This window comes from Corvus moneduloides, chromosome 6 (assembly GCF_009650955.1).
Source record: "Corvus moneduloides isolate bCorMon1 chromosome 6, bCorMon1.pri, whole genome shotgun sequence".
Classification (NCBI taxonomy): domain Eukaryota; kingdom Metazoa; phylum Chordata; class Aves; order Passeriformes; family Corvidae; genus Corvus; species Corvus moneduloides.
Genome location: NC_045481.1, coordinates 1,381,328 through 1,397,821, shown reverse-complemented (window position 1 = coordinate 1,397,821; position 16,494 = coordinate 1,381,328). Strand labels below are relative to the sequence as shown.

Here is a 16,494-nt window from a genome sequence, read left to right as displayed (position 1 = left end):
CTTTGAGCAAGAGCTTAAACCTTGATTTTTCGCTCACATCCCTCTCGGAGTGGCTGGATTCTCCCATGGACGTGTGGAGAGATGTTAAACCTTTTGGATCTTGTTTTTAATATTTAACAGCCACTTCTGCAATCGGCTCTAATTTCAAGCTATCAAACACTTTGGGGCCCAGATAATAAGGAGGATATTAGGTAGCAATATTTTATTTCTTCTGAGCTCGCACCGAGGATTTATGCAATCATTATTTTGATTAAGGACGTTTGAAAGCATATGTGAGTATTTTTCATTCTTTGGTGCTATCTTTAGCTCTTCCAATTAATTTCCAATTCCAGGAGTCCATGGAATCTGACAGAGTTTGCTGTGCTGAGGGATGTTATTAAGAACAGCTTATGATCCATTAATTAGGAGTGTGTTTAAAGCCATAATCTCAGCGTTTCGAATGCATCTTCTTTCCACCCTTCCCATTTTCATCTGGTTTTCCTCAAATATTTGGTTTGCTGGGATCAGGAGAAGGATTTGCAGCTCCTGAAAATCAAAGTGCTGGGGAAGCTGGATGCTGCTGGATTCCTCCAGCTGAGGATCCTGTTCCAAAGCTCAGCCTTAAGCATTTCGTCCTCTATGGCTTCAGATTCCTTCTGTGAAATTCTTCCCTCGCCTGGGCCTTAAGTGAGATCTCGACCAGGATTTTGTTGCTTTGTCTGGGGAAAAATGAAAAAAAAAAAACCCTGTTAAACTCATCAAGTCAGGGCCTTGTGCAGGTGGAAAACACTTTGGGATGGATTTAAGGAGGGAAATGGGATTGGGAATATCCTGAGTGCCACCAGAATCTGCTCCACATGGAACTGACTCCACAAATTATTTCCTGGTGGTGATACCTGTGTGGATATGAAAATACAAAGGGATTTCTTTTGTATTTTGGTGGAAAAATCAGTGATCATGGATGGAGATCTGGAAAGGGCTGGAAGCTAATTCTGGTGTCCTCGGAGGGGCTTGCTGTATCCCTGTTCCTCAGTGAAAATTCCAGGCAGGCAGATGCCACTTCCTCATTACTCATCTGCTGGAAGTGTTTTCAATTCCAATTACGAAATGAAAAACATTTTGAGATCATTCCCGAAGAGATTTAAAACAAATCAACAATCTGACAAATCCAAAGGTTAATCACCATGTTTGGGATTTAAAATTAAGTTCAAAACCTGTGGGTTTTGGACGGGAAAGGAGCTGGGAAGGGTCTGGAGCCCCAGGAGTGGCTGAGGGAGCTGGGAAGGGGCTGGAGAATTCCTGAGGGAGCTGGGAAAGGGGCTCAGGCTGGAGCAAAGGAGGCTCAGGGGGGACCTTGTGGCTCTGCACAAGTCCCTGACAGGAGGGGGCAGCCGGGGGGGTCGGGCTCTGCTGGCAGGGAACAGGGACAGGAGGAGAGGGAACGGCCTCAGGCTGGGCCAGGGCAGGCTCAGGGTGGACAGCAGCAGGAATTTCCCCATGGAAAGGGTGCTCAGGCCTTGGCAGGGGCTGCCCAGGGAGCTTTGGAGTGCCCATCCCTGGAGGTGTTAAAAAAACCTGTGGATGTGGCACTTGGGAACATGGATTAGTGGTGACCATGGTGGTGGTGCTGGACTGATGGACTCTTCTGGTCTTTTCCTGCTTTATTGATTCTGTGATTTTCTGATGAAAAAGAAAATTTTCAAAAGCTGTTTTTTGCATTTTTTCCTCCTTCTGCCATTTTTTCCCCCCTGCTCTTGTTGAATGGATTTGCTCCCATACGGAAGGACAGGAGGAGCTTGGGGTCTGAAATGACCAAGTGACAGAAGCTCTGGAGAAGAGCTGAGCTGCTGGGAGGTCCAAAGGCAGCCAGATGTGATGACAGGAGAATCCCCATTTTTACCGCCATCCACTGACTTGGCTCTGTGTTGGGAATTGAGGATGTGGAGTTCCTGGTTAGGAATTGAAGAGTTCCTTGTTGGGAATGGAGGGTGTGGAATTCTCTGTTAGGAATGGAGGATGTGGAGATCCATGTTGGGAATGGAGGATGTGGAGATCCTCGTTGGGAATGGAGGCTTTGGAATTCCTTGTTGGGAATGGAGGATATGGAATTTCTTAGTAGGAAGGGAGGGTGTGGAATTCTCTGTTAGGAATGGAGGATGTGGAGATCCTCGTTGGGAATGGAGGATGTGGAGATCATTGTTGGGAGTTGAGGATATGGAGTTCTCTGTTAGGAATAGAGGATGTGGAGATCCATGTTGGGAATAGAGGATGTGGAGATCCTTGTTAGGAATGGAGGATGTGGAGATCATTGTTGGGAATGGAGGATGTGGAGATCCATGTTGGGAATGGAGGATGTGGAGATCCTTGTTGGGAATGGAGGATGTGGAGTTCCTGGTTAGGAATGGAGGATGTGGAGATCCTTGTTTGGAATGGAGGATGTGAAGATCCATGTTGGGAATGGAGGATGTGGAATTCCTTAGTAGGAATGGAGGATATGGAGATCCTCGTTGGGAATGGAGGCTTTGGAATTCCTTGTTGGGAATGGAGGATATGGAATTTCTTAGTAGGAAGGGAGGGTGTGGAATTCTCTGTTAGGAATGGAGGATGTGGAGATCCTTGTTGGGAATAGAGGATGTGGAGATCCTTGTTTGGAATGGAGGATATGGAATTCCTTAGTAGGAATGGAGGATATGGAGTTCTCTGTTAGGAATGGAGGATGTGAAGATCCATGTTGGGAATGGAGGATGTGGAATTCCTTAGTAGGAATGGAGGATATGGAGATCCATGTTAGGAATGGAGGATGTGGAGATCATTGCTGGGAATGGAGGCTTTGCAGTTCTTTGTTGGGAATGGAGGACGTGGAGTGCCTTGTTAGGAATGGAGATGGGAAAGATGGAAGGAATAAACTCTTTTTCCTTTATCTCTCTCTTTTTATTCCTAAATCTTGGCCCTGATGCTTTATGAACGTGCCGAGCTCGTGGTGATTCCGGCAGAGCAGAGATTTTCTCTGGAAAAGCTGAGATAGGGTGGATAGTATTTCCCTTGCATCCATGAGCGTATCCATGAGGAGCTGGCGGCTCCTCTCCACCAATCCCAACCCTTGGGAAGCCAGTGCTGCCAGATAGGGATCAGATGTGGAATTGCTGCTGCTGAACTTGGGGCTGTGCAGAGTTCGGTGAGGAATTTTGCCTGGGAGAAGTGACATCCATTCTCCCACAGATTTTGCATGGAAGCAGTGACTTCCTAATGGAAGTTAATGACTAATTACCCTCTGTTAATAGGATTGGAGCTGTCCTCAGCCCCTGGAAAGGAGCTGGAAAAAAACAATAACTCCCAACCTGGCGGTGTCTGAGTGCCCAGGTGGGAGTTTATTAATTCTCCTCATTAATTTTTATTGATTTGTTGATCGCTCATCGATGCCAGTCCAAATAAATCATGGAATGCTGAGGGATAACTCCGCTCTGGAGGTGTTCACGTCAATACCGAGCTGTTAGTTTGGCTTCCCAAGGAATCTGATCCATAGGGAGGTGATTTCTGGTTCTGCCAGACTCTGTGTCAATCCAATTCCTAATTAATATTGATGTTCTCCAATGATGGAGGAGCCTCAATAATTGCTCAGCTGCCAAATCTCATGGAATTGTTTCGATTTCCAATGGTTGGACACAAAGGAGTGTCCTAACAGCACTTCCAGGAGAAATATGGCCATGGGAGCTGGTATCCATCAAAACACAGGAAAAAGGAGAGGGCAGGGATTGACTGAGGGATGTTATCAATTCCCAGTGCCAGGAGAGCTTGGATCACCCAGAGCATCTCCCTGAGGGATGAAACACTGGAAACGGGGCTCCGTAATTCCTGGTGGAATTCTTCCATGGGGGGTTGGTCCAACAATCCACGGTTGGTTGTGTGGGCAGCTGGCACAGAAACCATGGAAGCACCAAGGAGCCCTCAGGATCTCTGTGCCCTCAGCTCCTCTGCAGCTCTTTCCTGTCCCAGCACAGCCTGGGATTTACTAAAATGAAGGAAAACTTCTGCTTATCTCCCCTCATGGCCTGAGCTGGCCAAAATTTGGGAATGGGATGATATATGCTGTGAGCAGGTGCAATTTTCCTGAAAAAGCTCCCAAGCATTCCAAGCTCGGTGCTCCAGAATTCCTCTACAGGAGGAAAAGATTCAGGGCTGACAGAGCCCCCAGCTCTTTTCCCAATGCCAGGGCCCGAAGGAAATGGGAGTTTTTAAGGCAAATCAGATTTTCCAGTGGTTGGAATATCTTGGAATGATATTTTAAGTGCCAGATGTGGCACTTAAAACGCTTCGTGGTTACCCTGATAAAGCACAGCTGGCACTGAAGTGGTTGGAGAGGTGGAGGGCAGGGTTAGATGGGATTTTGGGAAGGAATTGCTGGCTGGGAGGGTGGTGAAGCCCTGGGCTGGAACTGCCAGAGCAGCTGTGGCTGCCCCTGGATCCCTGGCAGTGCCCAAGGCCAGGCTGGACATTGGGGCTGGGAGCAGCCTGGGACAGTGGGAGGTGTCCCTGCATGTGGAATGGGCTTTAAGGTCCCTTCCCATCCAAACCATTCCATGACTCCAAAAGATCCATTCCCATAAATAAATTTTGATGGAGCCTGGAACACCTAAAATCCAGGCAATAGATTCCCAGCTTTTAAAAGGCAACACATTCCAGTCATTCAGCTCCTTCTCCACCCGGTGTTTGACAACAAAGATGTGAGAACGAGGTGTGAGACACCGAAGTACAGGAAACACGGCTTTAATTCAAGAAATCACTTCATTCCCTGAAAAGTGATTTGTTTTCCTTGTTTTCCTTGGGACAGATCTGTGCTGTCTCCCAAGAACTGCAAATGGTTGCTTTAAAAAGCTGTTCATTTTCGCTTAATATTCCAAAGTGGCATTTCCGTATTCATTTGCATTCGTGGATGGTTCTGTATTTTAAATTTTCTCTTTAATATTAAACTGTGCTTTTTCCAGGCAGCAAACTCAACTGGAATACATTCCATAGTCAGTGGAATTTTTGTTCCAGAGCCAAACAAGGACAGGTTTTTGTCAGGATGGTATTATCCCTGCTGCTGGAATTCACGGGGGGGTTTTGTAGCACCTGCAGCACTTCCTGCTGCTTTGGGACACCCTCAGAAATTGGATTTTTAGGGCTTTTCCTGGGCAGATGAGGGTGAAACATGGGAGGAGTGGCTGAGGGAGCTGGGAAGGGTCTGGAGCCCCAGGAGAGGCTGAGGGAGCTGGGAAGGGTCTGGAGCCCCAGGAGAGGCTGAGGGAGCTGGGAAGGGGCTGGAGCCCCAGGAATGGCTGAGGGAGCTGGGAAAGGGGCTCAGGCTGGAGCAAAGGAGGCTCAGGGGGGACCTTGTGGCTCTGCACAAGTCCCTGACAGGAGGGGGCAGCCGGGGGGGTCGGGCTCTGCTGGCAGGGAACAGGGACAGGAGGAGAGGGAACGGCCTCAGGCTGGGCCAGGGGAGGCTCAGGGTGGACAGCAGCAGGAATTTCCCCATGGAAAGGGTGCTCAGGCCTTGGCAGGGGCTGCCCAGGGAGCTTTGGAGTGCCCAGCCCTGGAGGTGTCCCAGGAATTCCTGGAGGTGGCACTCAGAGCTCTGGGCTGGGACAAGGTGGGCATCGGGCACAGCTGGGACTCGGTGACCTTGGAGCTCTTTTCCAACCTCAGGGATTCTGTGAGGTTTAGATTGGACAGTTGGGAAAATTTCTTCCCTAATTAGGTTGTCCAGCCCTGGCACAGGTACAAGGTGGAGTCCCCATCCCTGCAGAGATTCAAATCCATGTGGATGTGGCACTTGGGGCCATGGGGCAGTGGTGGCCTGGGCAGTGCTGGGGAATGGTTGGACTTGGATCTTTGAAGGCTTTTCCAACCTCAATAATTCCATGATTCCATGAATATCTGTCTTGAACTCAGGCCAAGTGGGGAAATGGTTGGACTTAGAGGATAATCCCAGAGAACTTTTCAAGCTTCTGCTGGCCTTGGACACTTCCAGGGATCCAGGGGCAGCCACAGCTCCTCTGGGAACCCCATCCCAGCCTCTCCCCGCCCTCCCAGCCAGGAATTCATTCCCAATATCCCATCTAAACTTCCTCTAGCACATCTTGAGGCCATTTCCTCTCATCCTCATTTTATGTACGGGCACTTTCCTTTGGGATAAATCCATGTCCTCAGTGCTGCCTGTCAGGAACTGCTCCACCAGCACTTCCTGACAAGAAAAAAAATTAAAATATGGATTAAAAATACATTTCTAAAAGATTTTACCAAACTTCACAAATTAATTAGAATTCAGGAGCCTTTTTGATGAGGTGATTTTTAATGTGCTTGATTTTCATCCCTCTCTGCCGTTTCCAGCGGGGGGAAATTCCACATTTTCTGTGTGCTCCCAAATAAGTGAGATGTGTTTGCTGCCAGCCCGCGATGGTGCTGAAAAGGGTCTGGCACCGTCATCTGTTTTGTGGTGCCAGGAACAACCAAGTGTAGGTTCCATCAAGCCCTCCCTGGTAGATGATTCCTTGTCTTATTTTAGTAGATTCCTTGATCCCACTGCCGGCAATCTGTGGGATGCAAACGGCTCCGGGAGCACTTCAGGGAGGGAGTGGAGTGTGGGAAGGGTTCCCTCTATGCTCGTCTCTACAATTCCCACCGAATCAGTGGGAAAAAAATGGAAAATGCCCTTTTTGTTGGGTGTAAGGGATGGATCGACCTTGGAGTGTTGTGGATTAACCAAGGAATTGTGAGTGTGGTTCTCTGGAACTGCTGGAATAAGGGGCTGGGAAATTTGGAAATCAATTTCCCTGGTTGTTACTTAAGTATGAAAAGCTCAAAAAATCTCAGTTTCAGGGTTTCAAGCATAAGTAAGAATTTAAGCATTGTCTCAGTGACTTCATTCTCACTTAAAACCAGAACCCAGCTTAAAACCCACACAAAAATCCTAAAATTCCTCAGGAATCCTGCCTGGAATTCTCAGACCAGAGGGATATTTTCTCAGTGCTGATGCTCCAGGCAATTCAGTTTTTAATTCCAAAGTTATTTGCCATGAATGTCCCACACGTGGTGCTGGTGGAAATGAGAGAACCCGCGTAATCCCTGGATTTCTTTTGGGAGAATTAACGTGGCAGCCAAAATCCATAAATCCATCATGGCAGCAGGCACGGAGAAGAGCAGCTCCTCTCTTGGAGCTGAAGGAGCTGAACTCTGCATGAGGGAATGAACGAGCAGGAGGGAAGTCAGGAAATAAATTCCTGCGGGAGCACAAAGGGAATTATCTCTAATTGTTTGCCTGGGCAGGGACACACGGGGGTGACCCGGCGGCGACGGATCTTTGAGAGACCTTTGCTCCCGCAGAAATGGCAGGAACTGGTCTTGCAGGGACGTGTCCGTGGCTCAGTTGAAGGAAAAAGAGGCAACATTCCCATAGGGAATGAGTGTGGAGCAGGAAAAGGGAGTTCCTGGTGTTTTATTTACTCCCACAACTCCCGGAAATGGGATTGTATCCAGGGAGGGGATTGGTGGCTTCTTCCAAGGATAGGACAAGAGGAAATGGCCTCAAGCTGTGCCAGGGAGGTTTAATTTGGATATTTGTAGGAATTTCTTCATGGAAAGGGTTCCCCAGCCTTGGCACAGCTGCCCAGGGCAGGAAGTCACCATTCCTGGGGGGATTTCAAATCCCTGTGGATGTGGCACTTGGGGCCATGGGGCAGCCTTGGCAGTGCTGGGAATTGTTGGATTTGATGGGCTCAGAGGGTTTTTCCAACCCGGACAACTCCAGGATGCAAAGAGACTGGAATGTCAGCAGGGTTGCTTTGGGCTGCAGGATAAATGATTAAGGACAAATTAAAGCTGGTGAAAAGTAAATAAGAAGGTGTTGAATCATTGGAGCAGACTAGAAACCAAGTTCCTGGGCTTTTTAGGAATTATTTCCCTCTCTGAATTTCCTAGAAAATTCCCTTTAAATGAGGTTTTGCAAGGGATATTCTGTATTTGTGCTCCTGCAGTGAACTGAAGGGTGCGACAGCCCCAGTTTGAGTGGGAAACTTGATTTTCCAGGCATGGAGGAGAAGGATCTCAGTGCTTCCAAAGGAAATCAGCTGGGGAGGGGTTTGGAAAAGGGATGGAGGGACAGGAGCCAGGGAATGGCTTCCCAGTGCCAGAGGGCAGGGCTGGATGGGAGATTGGGAATTGGGAATTGCTGGCTGGGAGGGTGGGCAGGGGCTGGGCTGGAATTGCCAGAGCAGCTGGGGCTGCCCCTGGATCCCTGGCAGTGCCCAAGGCCAGGCTGGACATTGGGGCTTGGAGCAGCCTGGGACAGTGGGAGGTGTCCCTGCCATGGAAAAGGGATGGGAATGGGATGATCTTCAAGGTTCCTTCCAGAACCATTCCATGATTTTAGGATCTCAGCCCAAATCCATGTCTGAGGAGATCTCCTGGCCTTTTCCTGATCCCTCTCCGAACTCCAGCAGTTTTTAACACCTGCCCAGCAGCAGGAACAATACCCGGCAGTGCGAGGAGTTGTAAAGGGTGGAAAAAAGCCATAAATCCATCTGTTCCTGGAAAAAACAGCATTAGGGCAGCCCTAACTCAACAGATCCACCACAGATAAGCTTTGTAATGTCAAAATTAGGTCAGGCCTAATTTTGTGGCAGCAGTGTTGGGAAGCAGCAGTGGGATTTGGTTATCTGGTAGCGTTGGGATGGCAGTGCCCTCAATCACGGAGCCTTCCCAAGCTCCACAAACACTGGGATAGGCGGGAATACTGAGCAACGTGGCAAAATCAGCCCCAAATGGGATAAAAGGTGACTTTGTCCTGTTTGATGGGAAAGTTTGGCTCGGGATCAGCTCAGAGGAAGGTGCACAACAAATATTCCCATGGGTGTCAAGTGGGAAATATTTAGGAATGATCCAGGAATGGCACGACTGGTTTTAAATCAGGTCAGCGTCACACCTGGAAGTTTCCTCTCTCAGGCACTTGGAACTTTGTCTCAGCCAAAATGAAGGATTTCTCCATAAGTGGGATATTTATTTAATAAAAGCTATTTGGGTAACATTTGACTTTCCCCAAAGAAAAATCCACTTAGAGAAGAAATAAAGAAAAGCTGTTTCAATAATGCATTTATTTGTGGACTGAGCCTCACCTCCAGCTGCAAAAATAGCCCCAAATCCCAAATTAGCTGCAGTAAAGTGCTCCAAATTCTGCCTTGATGAGGGCAGTGCATTCCCATGGCAATACCTTGGAGATTCCTGGTCATTCCATTTGCAGTTTAGGAGAATTAAGAGCTGGAATAATATGGGAAAAGTGAATTCTGAGAGTAGCAAACGTCTGCAATGACTTTAAATCTCCTCTTTCCTCAGAAAACCCCATTATTTCATCCTTTTTCTGCTGCAGAGCTGCACGAAATTCACTGCGGGCTTCACTCTTGCTAATTAATTTTCCATGGAAAAAGGTCCTGATGCAGAATGTGGAGCAGGGAGAAAGCTCATGGCTGCAGGAGGGGAGAAGGACTGGATTCATGGCAAATCCATCCTGCATTTTCCAGCTGGTCCATTATGGATCTCCTGTTTCCCAAAAATGTCTCCAAAAATTCCCAAAAAATGTATTTTTAAATAGGCTTTAAGGAATCCTACACATTCCACAAATCAGGAAGATCTTAGAACTGCTCAGATTAAGGGAATTCATTCCAGGATCTGAGTTCTGATGTCGGTCAGAGTTTAATTCCCTAAGAACTGGTTTCCAACAAGGACTTGACCAAATCTCTGTGTGTGGGAGTGGAACTTTTAACCAGGAAGGAGCTGTGCCAAGGGATCATGGAATCGAATCCCAGAATGGTTTGGGATGCAATTGAATCCCAGAATGATTTGGGATGGAAGGAACCTTAAAAGCCCACCCAGTTCCACCACTGGAATCCACACCTTCCCTATCCCAGGTTGCTCCAACCTGATCTTGGACACTTCCAGGGATCCAGGGGCAGCCACAGCTTCTCTGGGAAATCCATTCCAGGGCCCCTCCAGCTTCCCAGCCAGGAATTACTTCCCAATATCCCATCTAAACCTTGGAATTGGTGGAAAAGAGCAGCCGAGAAGGACGACCTTTGTAAGGGGACAGGGAAAGGGGAAACTGCTACCATTTTTCATGGGAAGAGGGAATCTTGTGGGGCCACACAACTCTTCCAGCAGAACGAGGGGGTTGTGCTTGGATTTGTTGGTTTGTCTTTTCCTTGGACAACCTTTCCTTGCTCCAGGTTGTGCCTTGCTGGGAATGGTGCCGGGATGGATCCGCGCAGCGTTTTCCGTGTGTAATCACCAGCCAAATCCTCCTCAAATGTCACAAACAAAATCAATGCTAAGTTTATATTATTTTAATGGATGAAATCCCTGGAAGCAGCTTTCAGAAGGGGCTGGAATGAATATTCCTGTAGGAAAGAGGGAGGTGACGTTTCACAATTACGGGATGTCTTCTGAACCATAAGACTTTTCACTTAAAGGAAGAAAAATTTGTCATTTCCCGTGATTGGTTTGATCTCCTCTTAAAGCCGTGTTTTCCTTGGAGATGATAACACCCAGGGGGGCATTTTTCCTTTCCTGTTCCTTCCCAAATTTAATGGCTACAGGAGAGTGGCACAGGCACTGAAACGAAGGACACTTCAGCTGTGATTTGGAGGGAGTTAGATGAATATAACATGAATAAAAATGTAATATTAATGGAATATGGATTGAAAAGGATGTTGGAATAATGTTGCTGACTCCTCTAATTTGATCCTGAGTTTGATGAGCTGTGCTGAACCCTCTCTTACCTTTCTGTTCCGTGGTTCTGCTTCAGCATTCCCGTGTTTTGGAATTGGCAGTGTGGGAGATGATGGAAGTCCCAGTGGTGGCTCAGAGCCCTGTCAGTGACCGGACATGGCAGAACAAGGAGCGCATTCCATGTCCTTAGGATGTTGAACTCGTGAGGAGTGTGGAGGGGGAGCAGCATTCCTAGGAATTCCAGGGAAAAGCCAGCACACCGAGTATTAGTGCTGCTGTTCCACTTGGAAAAATAATCATAACAGGAATTAACGGATTCTTTCCAGGTCAGAGGGGACACATGGCCCCGACTCCTAACCAAGGACATTCCTGTCCTTCCAGGAGTGACAGGAGTTTCATGGAAAGAGCCTCCTGCATCTATGGGACTAGGGAATCATGGAATCCTGGAATGGTTTGGATTGGAAGGGATCTTAAACCCCATCCAGTTCCACCCCTGCCATGGGCAGGGACATCTTCCCCTATCCCAGGTTGTTCCAAGCAGCTTTATTCGATCATTGCATTGGACTTGATATAACTGAAACTTGGGAGCACTTTTGGCTCACAAAACTACCTGGAGCAGGGATTGGTCTTTGCTGAACCTTCTGGAAAAGAGTGGAGAGGGAAAGCTCTTGGGGCTTTGGAACTCAGGATGTGGTGGCTGGAAAAGCAGAGCTTGCTGGAGGCTATGCTGGAATGATGGCTTCAAACGGAGTGTGGTGTTGGATAGGATTTTGGGAAAGAATTCCTGGCTGGGAGGGTGGGGAGGCCCTGGAATTGAGTTCCCAGAGAAGCTGTGGCTGCCCCAGGATCCCTGGAAATGTCCAAGACCAGGTTGGACAGGGCTTGGAGCCACCTGGGATAATGGAATGCACTGGGTTGGAATGAGATGGGATTGAAGGTCCTTCCAACCCAAACCATCCTGTGTTTCTATGGAGGAAACATCCATTCCCTGCTCCTCCTCTGCCTCTTCTGCCTCTTTGGCTCCAGCCTCATTTTTTCCAGGCTGTGGAGAGCCAGGCTTAGAAATTGGAAGTATTGGCAGGTTTGATCCAAATCCCAGGCATCTCGATCAGGATCCCATGGCTGTGTCCACTGGGAGCTGTGTGTGGGTTGGACCAGGAATGCCGTGGTGAGGGGGGGTCTGCCGGGATGCCAGAGCCCCGCATCCAGGGAATACCATGTGGATCTCAGCAGAGGAATTGCAGAATGATCAGAGAACCAGGATTGATGTGATGTGCAGCACAGAGACCTGGAAAAGTAGCCTTAGGAAAGGGATCCAGCTGTTGCAAGGGACTTGGGGAGAAGTTTTGGGGCTCTTCCATGGGGAATGGGGCTGGGAGCTCAATGGCATCACATGGATGAACAGAAATGATGGCATTCCAGGTGTTAAAATCCCACAGAATTCCATTTTATCCCTTGTGGTATTTAGTTTCTGTGATTTTATTTGGGACTGTAAATGAGTTTCCTTCTCCTATCGATCCACTCCCTGGAAATTGTCATAGCTGTGAATTTCACGGTTCAGAAGTGAAATCGTGGAGCCGGGAATGTGCTTTGGAGACTTGTGGAAGGGGAGCTGGGATTTATGCAGGTGTAATAACAGGAATCTCGTGGTTTCCTTACACTTACAACGTGTAAGGCTGAGTAATTCCTGTACTACAGGTTGTACCTACAAGGAAATTAAAGTAAGGTTTTGCCTGAACTTAACTCCTGCTCCAAACCCCGATCCCACCGACAGCAACAGGATTTGGAAAGGAAGCAGCAGCATCAGTGCCACTGTTTCTCCTGCTTAATTTCCCTGCTTTAATTAAGTCTTTTCATTTGCATAACAGGTGCGATAATGCATTTAGGAAGATATAGAATAAAAACAATAACGCCGAGTTCATTTTGGAAATGGAAACGAAAAAAATTGGAGTGGTGAAGGTTTTGTTCAGGGAATTGCCAGGGATTAATTAAAACCGTGGAAATCTCTTGTGGTGCTATGTGCTGAGTAAACAAAGAGGATCTGTGGGGGGGAGATACTCAGTGCTGCTTCCAGGGGTGGGGTGGCCTGGGATGGGCTCGGTTGGTTGGATCATGGAGCTGAGAACACCAAAGTCATGGGGTCAATTCCCTGAAGAGCTGGACTCGATCCTTGTGGGTTCCTTCCAATTCTGACTATCCTGTGATCCCATGATCCAGGTGGTTCTCATCCCATTTCTCTGCTGGCCTCGCAGCCCCTCCCATCCAGGGCCAGCCCCAGGGGTGGAGTGGTCTGAGATGGGCTCAGGTGGTTGGATCCTGGAGCTGAGAACGCTGAGGTTGCATTTGATTCACTGAATAGTTGGGCTTGATGCTGATGGGTTTTTTCCAACTCGGAACATCCCGTAATTCCATGAGCTGTGTGATTCTCATCTCATTTCTCTGCTGGCCTTGCAGCCCCTCTCACTGAGGGCCAGCCCCAGGAGTGGAGTGGTCTGGGATGGGCTTGGTTTGTTGGATCACGGAGTTGAGAATGTCAAGGTTGGGTTTGATTCCCTCAAGAGCTGGCCTTGATCTTTGTGGGTTTCTTCCAACTCGGACTATCCTGTGATCCCATGATCCGTGTGGTTCTCATCCCATTTCTCTGCTGGCCTTGCAGCCCCCCCAGCTCATGGCCAGCCCCAGGATTGGAGTGGTCTGGGATGGGTTCAGTTGGTTGGATCGTGGAGTTGACAACACCAAGCTTAAGTTTGATTCCCTTAAGACTTGAACTTGATCCTTGTGGTTTTTTCCAACTCTGACTACCCTGTAATTCCATGATCCGTGTGATTCTGATCCCATTTCTCTCCTACCCTCGCAGCCCCCCCCACGGTGCGGATCGTGCACTCGGGCCTGGCCTGCAACATCGAGGAGGAGCGCTACTCCGAGAGGGTCTACACCATCCGCGAGGGAGAGACCCTGGAGCTCACCTGCCTGGTCACCGGCCACCCCCGGCCACAGGTGAGTCCCTGCCCACCCCGGCTGTCCCCACCACACCTTTTCCCCCTCAGACCCTCTGCGAGTCGGGTTCACCTTCATCGAAGAGTGTGGGGGCTGGGCAAGATCCAATGGGATCCAGGTGGGAGGATCCATCCTGGCTGCTGAGTGGATGTTGGGTGGTCCAGAGGAACATCTACAGCAGGAAAGCTGAGGTTTTTTTGGAATATCTGGTGTTAAAATCAGCAATATTGTGCTTTAAGGTCCTGGGGTGTTTTGGATCTATGGAGGTTGGTAAAAGAGAGGGAAACAAATATGAGGATGACAATTGCTGGATAAAAACCCCTAAAGTTGTCCTGTTATCTGGGATCTTCTCATCCCAGGGGTTTTAGTCCTCAAAATCCAGCTGGAAGGCTGGAAGAGTGAACACCCAGGAGTTCGGGAAGGTCTCCCTGTGCACCTGGATCTGGGATGTCATGGAACCCCTGGCATTGAAGCTGGATAAAACAGAATTAAAACTTGAAATAAATCAGCTTTTTCCAGGTCTGACCCAATTTTGTCAAGCTCAAGAGTGTTGGCAGCTCGTGCTGCACATCCTTGGTGTATCCCCATCCCAACCCCTTGGGCCAGGGCACCTCATTAATCAATTATTTTTAATTAGGATAATCACCAGGGATTTTCTTCCCGAGGCGATGAATGAAACCCTTTGCTGCTGGAAGTACAAAGGACAGGCAGGAGCTGGGAGAAGGGAATTCTCTGGGATGGTGAACTCCTCCAGGAAGGAGGGATTTGCTGCTTCTCTCCTGTTTATTCCATGATTGTTTCCAATTTAAGGAGAAGATTTAAAGCTAAAGAAGTGGAAGTTTATTCTGTGCTGGTTTAGGGCTGGTTTTTCCCAGTATTCCAATTTTTTCCTGATTTTTCCACAGGATGCTCTCAGATTTGGGTGGAAAATTGCACGGAAATTGTTTTCCAGCTGCTGTTTGATCAGATGCTGGGGAGTGAGCTCATAAAATATGGAACCGTGCATTCCAAGAATGCTTTTACTCTTCCACGTTCCTCAAATTTTCCAATATTCTTGGCGTGGAAACTCCTTTTGGTTTAAATGCTGGAATAATTAAACAACGCTGGATTGGGAATCTGTAAAATCACAGAATCATGGAATGGTTTGGGTTGGAAAGGAGCTTAAAGATCAAACAGTGACACCTCCTGCCATGGGCAGGGATATTTTCCACTCCAAGCTTCAAACATTCCCACAGATTTCTAATCTGTGGGATTCGAGGCTGCCCGTGACGGGCCTGGGAGGAGAAATCCATGAATATTTTCCATTTTTTCCCCCTCTCTCCTGTCACTCCTCCTTCCTGCTTTACCAAAGCGCACATTTATCCCTTTTTGTCTTTCCAGCACTAATTCTTTTAACTTTGGGATCAATGGATGTCGTTTTTTGGGATCTGATGGCTTGGGAATGTCTCTGATCTGCTCCAAGTCACCATTGCAGTGACTCCACTCTGGGGGAGCTCCCTTTGAATACGAATCTTCAGATTTATCAAATCCTCCCATTTTTTTCAGCTCTCTTTGCTGCCTTTCCCACCACGTGCCCCAAAATTTTCCCTGGGATTATTTCCAGGCAGGGAAATTCCTTTGTTCAGAGTGGTTGTTGCACTTTCCAATTGAAAACTGCTGGAAATTTTCTGGAATTTCTACTCTAAATTATCTTGGAGTCTTGAGTTTTTTGGGACGAAAAACATAAGGATGTGGGAATTTTTGGAAGGAAGGAGAATTACAAATAATTCCACTATTAATCCCAAAAAATTTCCCTCACTCCTAATTAAATATAAAACTCTGAACATCCCAAAACTTCCTTGAATGTCTGCTTGTTATCCATGGAATGGTTTTGATATGTTCCATGTGATAATTATTTGTTATTCCCGATTTCCCAGCTTTGGAATGCACCATTAGTTGCCATGGAAATAAATTTTCCTGGATAGAGTTTTTCCAATGCTTTATCCCCGTTCAGGTGAGGTGAATGCAGCCCCTTCTTTCTACAAATTGCTGCTCTCAGGAGAGGTTTTTTGGATAAAATCCTGCAAAGTTTGGAGCAGGATCAACCTGGGGATCTGTCCTTTTCCCAGATTTTATCCAGGATCCAGGGATTGGGCTGTGCCCGCTCTCCAGCTCCACAAGGGATGTGCCAGGATATCCAAAGGTCACTTATCCCTGGACACAAATGTGGGATTTGCTGGTTTGAGTAGCTAAGAGGTGACATTTTATCCACACTGGTGACCATCTCCTGCCCAGTCCTGTAGGGATGTAGCTTTTCCTGATTTTCCTTGGGAATTCTCACCTGTGCTGGCAGGTCCAGCCATTGGAAGCAAAGACTGTGACTTTCCAAAGTGAGGAATGACATTTGGATCATGGGGAGCAGAGGGAGAAGCATCTGACGAGCCAGGGTTGGCTGGGATTTTGTATTCCTGGTTTTCCACTGAAGGATGAATGAGAAATTCCTGACAGGAGGTTGTATCCAGGCTTTTTTTTTCACCAAGTAGCAATGGGAAATGGCCTCAAGTTGTGCCAGGGGAGGTTCAGGTTGGACATGATGGGAAATTTCTTCTTGGAGAAGGTTCCCCTGGGGCAGTGGTGGAGTCCCTGTCCCTGGGGGATTTAAAATCCATGTGGATGTGGCACGTGGGGATATGGGGTGACCCTGGAAGTGCTGGGAATGGTTGGACTTGATCTTGGATGGCTTTTCCAACCTCAATGATTCCATAAGTTTATAAAGCCCTTGTT

The 16,494-nt window shown here is 47.9% G+C and overlaps 1 protein-coding gene across 2 annotated transcripts in view; it reads left to right on the top strand.

Annotated features, from left to right (window-relative positions):
* MDGA2 (MAM domain containing glycosylphosphatidylinositol anchor 2) overlaps window positions 1-16,494 on the top strand; it is a 231,845-nt gene that overhangs the window by 58,570 nt on the left and 156,781 nt on the right. For both annotated transcript variants that reach the window (XM_032110643.1, XM_032110644.1), the window contains exon 2: window positions 13,592-13,731. In XM_032110643.1, the coding sequence (XP_031966534.1) occupies window positions 13,592-13,731 (140 nt within the window). The remainder of the gene's footprint in view (window positions 1-13,591; window positions 13,732-16,494) is intronic.